Genomic DNA, 8,782 nt, shown 5'->3' with positions numbered 1-8,782 from the left:
AGGTCAAGAAGATCGGAGCTGTTTCCCCTATTCCGAAGATTTACCCAATGAATATTAATGATGCAATAATGTATGAATTTAAAAGTTGCTTAATTATAGAAGGACTACAGGTAAGGTTAAAAGAAAAGCATAAATATTATGCGCAAGTACAAATGGGAATGGCTGTATTAAATTTGAAAAATACTAAATTTGTGATCTACGCATCTTATGATAAAAGTATTATAATCATAAATGTACCTTTTAATAAAAGTTTTGTGATAAGCATGTTGAAATCTTTAAAAGAAACCTATTACAATATTATGTTACACGAGATATGTAAAAATGAAAATGCACAAATATAATTTAGTAAAAATGTGATGAAAAGTTCTGTTTATATTATATTTATTGATCAATAAAAAAATTAATATAATAGTATATATGTAGAATTTTTAATGTACACAATTATACTTGTATGAATGTAACATCTTTTAAAATAGGTGAGTTCAAATTAAATGTAGCGCAGATCACTGTGAAAATTTCTTCCAATAATGGAACAAGATTGACCGGCAGTCTACTACCAACAATTTGAAAAGCTTTGATTCGTTGATTTGATCTCTCGATGTGAACTCTTGCACATGCTATTTTAGAAGTAAGAATTGCTTCCGACTTTGTGAATTGCTTCTTATTTTTTAAAAATGGAGGTCTTATGCATTTCCATCCATTAATTTGGCACATATCATCAATAAGAAATCCACGGTCGACCATTACTGCATTACCTGGTTGTAATAAATTCTTCAGATTACTTTGTTCAAAAATAGCTTTGTCCGATGCTCTACCGCCATATGGCTTGCTGATGAAAGAAATGTTTCCAGCTGGTGTAACACCTGTCAAAAATTTACAAGTATATGTGCCCTTGTAATGAGAGTAAGTATTAAGCTGACAACAGAGATTTTTTGATTTTTGTACGAAAATGTCTGTACAGTCCAAGACGACTCGTACATCTTTGAAATCTTCAAAACATTGTGGTAAATTTCTTGAAATTTCTTCTTCTGATGGCCAAGGAATAGCTACTATTAAATATTTGCTTAATATATGTATCATGTCTGTAAAAATTCTTTGACATTGTTTTGCTGTGCAGCAATTAAACATAATTGATAAACTTGCATATGACATATTTTGTTTTAATTTGACATATGTCATAAGAACTTTGTCTTGCACGCTTAATTTGGCCTTAGAATCTTCAGGTTTTACAAGTTTTACCAAATCTACTATTGTATTAAAAATATTGAAGGATTCGATACCTGTGAATGTGCTTAATTCACTATCACTTTTTAAAAATTGAATAAATTTAGGCAGTAGATCTCCACTTTGTACTTGCACACCAACATCTTGAAACGAACGACAGTAATTTTGATCTTGGCTCATCTCTTCGACATTTTCATCATATTCTAGATTGTTAGCATGTATTCCTTTTTCTTCTTGATCATTTTCTTTCTCTTCTTGCTTTTTCTTTTCTGAATTTTTATTGACATCTCTCCTTTGTCTTCTTTTTAGCCGATCCTCATCAAGTTGAAGATTCACTTCACTTACTACGGAATTGGTAGGTAAATTACAGGATGGAACAGCATTTTTTGCAAGTACCTCTTCTCTGAATGAACATCTGTAAGAAATAATACATATGAAAAACTAGCATGTATGTATACCTAGATTTTGAATCTAATAAATAATAAAGAAGACTCGTCCGAATAAATCGAATATAATAAAGTACAATGTAAACAATAAAGAGCTGGCTGTACACACACACATACATACTGCTTACTTTGCACTTTATTATATACATACATAGATTGTGTCAATCATGAAAAATTTTAACCTATACTTACTTGGAAAAAGGTAATCATCTTTTCTAAAATGCAGTGAACACACTCTCATGGATGTTGAAACTTTTTTTCCAATTTTTAAAGCTCTGCTCCATGCCTGTAATTTATCTACTTTTTCTGTATTTCCAAATTTATTGACAACATTAACGAAACAACATTCGTTAGGTTTTGGAAATAAATGAAACCGTAAATCTAAATCTTTAAACGATATGCTGGAACAATTGTACACCGAGCAATATGTTCTCGATTTATTTTCCTTACGAGGAGAAAATCTGCCAACTTCCATTATTAACTTTCTTTCAATATTATACTTACGATGCGAACCGTACGAAAGAGCAGTCTGCCTTGCTGTAGTACGATTTTCTACCACCAGATGTCATGGTGCTATATGTCAGATCCCAATATTTGATTCAAGATTTTGAAGCACATGTATGTGAGTTACAGTTTTCAATCACGTGTATCTTCATAAAGTATACATTTTCAAAATATTACTCTAATTCATAATTAATTTTGTGAGGAACGATTGTTCTGTTAATCAATTTCGTAATAACATTATACCACAACACTTATTACGTTTATTAGTGTATTTGATTATGTATATGTAAAAGATTTTGACATTGGAATTAATAAATATTCACTTCCATTGCATTATCTTTTAATAACAGGATGTACTATGTTAAAATATTTTAGAGAACGTCAATGTAGATATACTGGAAAAGCACCGTTCGGATACTATCACCAAGAAAGAGAAATCATAATAAAGTTCTTAATACTGAACATTAGAAAGAAACATACAATGACGTAACATTATAACAAAACACTTATTACGTTTATTAGTGTATTTATTCCAATGTCAAAATATTACATACGTATAATCAAATATGCTAATAAACGTAATAATTTTTTTTGTATAATCAGAACAATCCTTATCACGATATTAATTATTAATTAGAATAATAATTTGTAAACGTATACTTATGAAGATATACGTGATTGAAAACTAGTTAACTTACACTCTAAAATCTTGAACTAGGTGAGAGATCAAACCATAGCAGTTTTTTATATTTAAAAAATAAATCACAAAGATCAGTATTAATTTTAAAAGAATTCTTATGCCAAATTGTCTATTTTAACGTAATACATTTTATTATTGAAAGATAATGAAATACCATGAAAAATGACACATATATTATTGAAGGTGCCAGTTGAAAGTAAACACACACCAACAGTTCCCAACTAAACGGCTAACTTGAATACCTAATTATGCATGCCATGGTTTTTTACCATTTTATTATCTTCCAATAATAAAATGTATTACGTTAAAGTAGACAATATGGTAAGAAAATTTAATAAGAATTCTTTTGAAATTAATACTAATCTTTTGTGATTCATTTTTGAAATGTAGAAAACTGTTATTTTAATCTCTCACATAGAATACTATATTTGATTCGAGATTTTGGAGTACATAAGAATTCTTTTGAAATTAATAATTATCTTTTTTGATTCATTTTTGAAATATAAGGAACTGTTATTTTGATCTCTCACCTAGAATACTATATTTGATTCAAGATATTGGAGTACATAAGAATTCTTTTGAAATTAATACTGATCTTTTATGATTCAGTTTTGAAATATAAAAAACTGTTATTTTGATCTCTCACCTGGAACACTGTATTCGATTCAAGATTTTGGAGCTCATATGTGTGTGTTAACCAGTTTTCTAACACGTGTATCTTCATGATTAGTCAATTCCGATTAAGTAATTGTGGTTGATGTAATTCTACTAAACATAAAGATAACATCACGTAGGTTTTTATAAAATATTAACCTTGGCATACATAATGAGGTATTCAAGTACATGTTCGAGTTAGTATTAGTCAAATCAGACGTAAAGTTGGAAACTGTTGGATGTTACTGAAGAAGAGAAGGGAGAGAGAATTCCGACGTTACTTTTATGCATACATATTACCATGAAAAATGACTCATATATTATTGAAGGCGCCATTTCAAAGTAAACATACATAAAGTGTATATTCTTTTGCAGCATATATACGTAATAATAATGATTTAACATTACTATTATAAACATCTAGTGTGCATGTGTTGTTTAGATCATTATTACGTATATATGCAACAAAAGGATATACATTTTATGAATGTTCACCTTTGAACTGGCACCTTCAATAATATATCAGTTTGTTTTCTAACGTCAAAATTGTCGGTTGCATTATATTACCTTCAGAATTTAATGTACTTTTATTTAGGGCAACATTATTGTCGACAAGCTTTGTATTAGTCACATCCAAGATTATAGCACTGACATCAAGAACTTTCAATGTACTCGGATCTTTCTATTATCTTTATATTATTATTGTTTTATGGTATTTCCTCCTTCCAATTGAATATCATTTTGATCAATTACTTTTAAATTGTGTACCTGCAAAATATATAAATAATTTAAATAGTTTAAATCATTTTTTTCAAAAATTACGTTTATTGGCGTATTTGATTATATGTAGATGTTACGTCCGGCGCTCATTTTTCGGCCCAATTTTCGCCCCTGAGATTTCTATCTCTTTCTCACCTGCTGTTATCGCGCCGTACGTTTTCGCGAGTACCAGCATTAACTCTAGGTAGCGCCGCACTTACGCGAGAGCACCACCTCCCGGGCGCCTCACGCCGATTAATAAATTAGTGATAAGTCATGGTTAATTAACGCCACGATACAATTTAAAGCACAATGATGCCGACCAGAGCCTCCTGCGCAAAGCTATGCCGCGCTATCATACTTAAATCGGCCTTTCCTGCCGAAATCATTAATTAATAGGCTGGCGTGACGAGAATACGAATTTACTGCGCATCGCGCGATACTCGCTGATCCGCGTTGACAGATAGGGCGAAAACCTATTTGGAAAAACTAAAGTCCGGTATGCGGTCTTATCCCGGCGCCTCCACGCTTGTTAACGAAAAACCGACTCGGTACAATGATTTCGATAAATATGAACTAAAAGCGTACTAAGTATCGAAGCGCTGCGCTCATCCAGTAAAGAGATATTAAATATTCACAAAAGTGATTTATGACCCATTTTTGGGGGAAATTCGGCGTTTCCACACGCCGCGGCCACCAAGCTGGTCCTATATAATCGAGCGAAACCGAGCGCTCTCGTTCATTGTTGTTCCATCTCGGATAGCTCTATAAGGTTAGTACAGTAAGTCTTTCGTGCGCGAATCTCTCGTTTTTATTTCCTATTATTGTACATAATCGTTCTAACACTTTGTATTATATTAAGATTCGTTCGTTCTATTTTCTCGTATAATATTAGCACGTGTTAAATCCATTCTAAATTCTAAGTTCGATAGTAAGTAAATTCCTCATTCTGAGCAAGAATTATAATATTACGCGCTTATTATTGCTCTGTCCGTCGTTCCAGCAGATTTGTTCGCGAGCATTCGAATTATTGCGACTAGATAATCATTAACGCTGATTCTTGCGGTGCGACTCAGTTGTTATTCCTATTTTTCTTTCCGAATTCAATTAGAATACACTAACGGCCAAATCGACGCGACTATTATTCTCTGCCCCTGTCTCCTTTTTGTTATCAGCAGAAATAAAAGCTATCTTTAAAAGTGAACAATGATGAACCATCGCCTTATTTTTTTTTATTATTTCCTTTTATTTCTTTCTGTTTGTGTCTTGTCTAAACGCGCGTAGTGTAAGTGCTATCAAGTGCGAACGATAATTCTCCTCCAGTGAGTAGCATTTTTCCCCTCAACGATTTGCAAGCAAACGGAGTTTGAGCGCTGCCACATACAGTTGCTCGATTCCGTGCCCCCTTTTTTTTTATGCTGCTCACTGGTCGTCGCGATCGACGTATCTGCCGAACCGTAAACGATAATCCGCACTACTCGCGCGTTCGTTAGCCGAAATTCCTCTCGACGACGGCACTCGCGTGAATTCTCGCGCTATTAACATTCCTCGCGACGTAAGAATCGCTTCGTTCTACTTTTTACTTTTAATTACATTATCTTCAATATAGTTCTCCCCCAGTGAGTAGCAATTCCCCTCAACGATTTGAAAGCAAGCGGAGTTTGAGCGCTGCCACATTCAGTAGCTCGATTCCGTGCCCTCTTTTTTTATTATTCGCTACTCGCTGGTCGCCGCGATTAGAAGTCGCGTATTCTTACTTTAGTTCTCGCGCTATGATTAAAACACACGAGTTACGAATTTCTCTTATCATCGGAATGAGAGACGACGTGCGTTTCCGCTCGGCCCACGGTCACTCTTCATCTCCCGATCGACTCCGTCGCTGAATTCATTACTCCATACGTTAAGATGATATTTCGAACCCCGGGAAAAGCTCGGACCCGATCTCAAATCTCGATCATTCGTGCCTACTATGCACACAACGATCCCACACGCCGCGTTCGGAACTTCGCGAATAACAAGCGCACGAAAACCCGGACGTAATAGTAGATAATAGATTTTTTTGGTATAATGTTATTACGAAATTGATTATCAGAACAATCCTTCTTTATGATAATAATTATTAATTAAAATAATAATTTGTAAATGTATACTTATATGAATATATATGTGATTGAAAACTACTTATAACTTACACTCCAAAATCTTGAATCAAATATAGTGTTCTAGGTGAGAGATTAAACTGTACAGTGTGTATATATATAACAGTTTTTTAAAAATAAATCACAAAAGATCAATATTAATTTTAAAAGAATTCTGATACCAAATTGTCTATTTTAACGTAATACATTTTAACTAATTTTTGTATACATTTTATTATTAAAAGATAATGAAATGGTACATATTACCATGAAAAATGACTCATATATTATTGAAGGTGCCAGTTCAAAGTAAACATACATAAAGTATATATTCTTTTGTTGCAAATTATACGTAATAATGATTTAACATTACTATTATAAACAACTTGTATACATGTATTGTTAAAGCATTATTACGTATATATGCAACAAAGGAAACACATTTTATGAATGTTCACTTTGAACTGACACCTTCAATAATAAGTTACTATCCATGATAATATATTTCAATTATTAGATAATTACACAGAACCACAAAAAAAATTTCGGTTCGACTTCGAAACGCGTTTAGGCGATTCTTATAGATTTTGGGCTCCTGAATTCAAATCCGTTACCAGAATTTGTCCTATACGTCAGGGTTTTTTTTATATTTTAGGTTTTAAGAGTAAAAAATTGCTTTATTATGCATATTTGAAAGATCATTAAATAAAACAACGATTCGACCACAGAATGAAGCCGGTCTAGGTGATTGTTGTTTATTTTTTGACCCTGAATTCAAATCCCGGCATAGAATTCATTCATCGCGTCTGAATTATTTTGTATTGTTGGTTATAAGTGTGAAAATTGCTTTATTTAGACTCCAAACCCTCCTTACGATCAGCACGAACATGATAATTTTATTGTGTTTAGCCCACACTAATCTGTTTCGGCATAAGCTTACCTATAAAGTTCATAATATTTTTTTCATTTTGTGAGATCGTACTTTTTGGTCACCAAACGACCTTCTTATTGATTTTCGTGTGATTTTTGTTCATCCCTCTTTAGATACCAACAGTAATCGGCCAGCATATTCTCATTCCATACACCTTGATACCTCTCCTTGATACTAGAATGGTTGGTGATGTCCATCCTTCTGGTAATTGGCATTTTCAGAACACTACTTTCAATACCCTTAATACATTCAAAAACAATTTTCGTCCTGTTATTAAAAGGAAGAGCAAAATTTTCGCCTAACTGCAAAAAACACATGACGTTATAAGGGATATCGACAGAAGAAAAGTTCACAAACCATTTTTTACAAACCATTTATACCTATCCTAAATAACATAGTTTCTGCTCCAAAATTTACATCACCAACAACCAAAAAATTATCTGAACTTGAATCTCATACTGTAGACTTTATAAAGAAACATCCTAATGTGATTTACACTCACGCAGATAAAGGTAATGTTACTGTCGCACTTGACAAAGATGTTTATGTTTCTAATATGAATTCATTATTTAGCGACAGTAACACATACGAGATTATCAAAAAAGATCCTACGAAAAAACTTACATCATCTTTAAGAGTAATGCTGACTGAATGGAAGAACAAAGATTATATAGATGGTTCTGAATATAGAAAATTGTATTGCAGTGATGGTATGCTTCCGAGAGCCTATGGGTTGCCAAAGATCCATAAACCAGATTGTCCATTAAGAATTATAGTCTCTTCAATAGGGAGTCTGTTGCATCCTTTGGCTTCCTTTTTACATGAAATTCTTTATGAAACAATTCCTGTGGCAGATAGTAATATTAAAAATAGTTTTAAGTTAATTGAAAAATTGAAGTGTTTTAATAATGCAGATGGTTTTGAATTGATTTCTTTGGATGTGGTTTCACTGTTCACCAATGTTCCTATCGATATTGCGTTGGATTGTATTGATGAGCAGTGGTGTTACATTTCGAGAGGTTGTCCATTGCCAAGGGAAGAATTTCAGAAAGCGATTAAATTTGTTTTAGAATCAACTTTTTTTGTTTTTGATAACAAGACATATAGACAGTATTTTGGCACACCCATGGGTTCACCTTTGTCACCTATTATCGCTGATTTGGTGATGAGGAGATTGGAGACTGTGACCTTGCCACCATTCAGAGGTGACCTTCTTTTTTATTTTAGATATGTGGATGACGTTTGTATGGCAATCTTACCGGAGAAAATAGATACTCTTTTTCAAGCTTTTAATTCTTTTCATCCTCGACTTCAGTTCACACTGGAAATAGGAGGAGATAAGTTGAACTTTTTAGATACCACTATTTCTAAAATTAATAATACATTTATTTTTGATTGGTACCGAAAACCCACCTTTTCTGGTAGA

The 8,782-nt window shown here is 32.7% G+C and overlaps 1 protein-coding gene across 1 annotated transcript; it reads right to left on the bottom strand.

Moving 5' to 3' along the window:
* Positions 1-441: 441 nt before the first annotated feature.
* LOC108781159 (uncharacterized) lies at positions 442-1,404 on the bottom strand. The gene is made up of 2 exons (XM_018549072.1): positions 1,140-1,404; positions 442-1,049 (listed from the first exon to the last, which is right to left on the bottom strand). Exons 1-2 carry the CDS (start codon positions 1,402-1,404, stop codon positions 442-444), a joined length of 873 nt encoding a protein of 290 aa, XP_018404574.1.
* Between the last annotated feature and the right edge of the window lie 7,378 nt (positions 1,405-8,782).

Source organism: Cyphomyrmex costatus, unplaced genomic scaffold (genome assembly GCF_001594065.2).
Source record: "Cyphomyrmex costatus isolate MS0001 unplaced genomic scaffold, Ccosl1.0 scaffold763, whole genome shotgun sequence".
Classification (NCBI taxonomy): Eukaryota; Metazoa; Arthropoda; class Insecta; order Hymenoptera; family Formicidae; genus Cyphomyrmex; species Cyphomyrmex costatus.
The sequence above is the reverse complement of the archived record's forward strand: the minus strand, read 5'-3'. Positions and strand labels throughout refer to the sequence as shown.

Coding starts and splice junctions, on each gene's coding strand:
- LOC108781159 (XM_018549072.1), bottom strand. CDS start 1,404: ATGAGCCAAGATCAAAATTACTGTCGTTCGTTTCAAGATGTTGGTGTG. Junction 1,050..1,139: donor ACAAAATATGTCATATGCAA/GTTTATCAATTA, acceptor AATATTTAATAG/TAGCTATTCCTTGGCCATCA.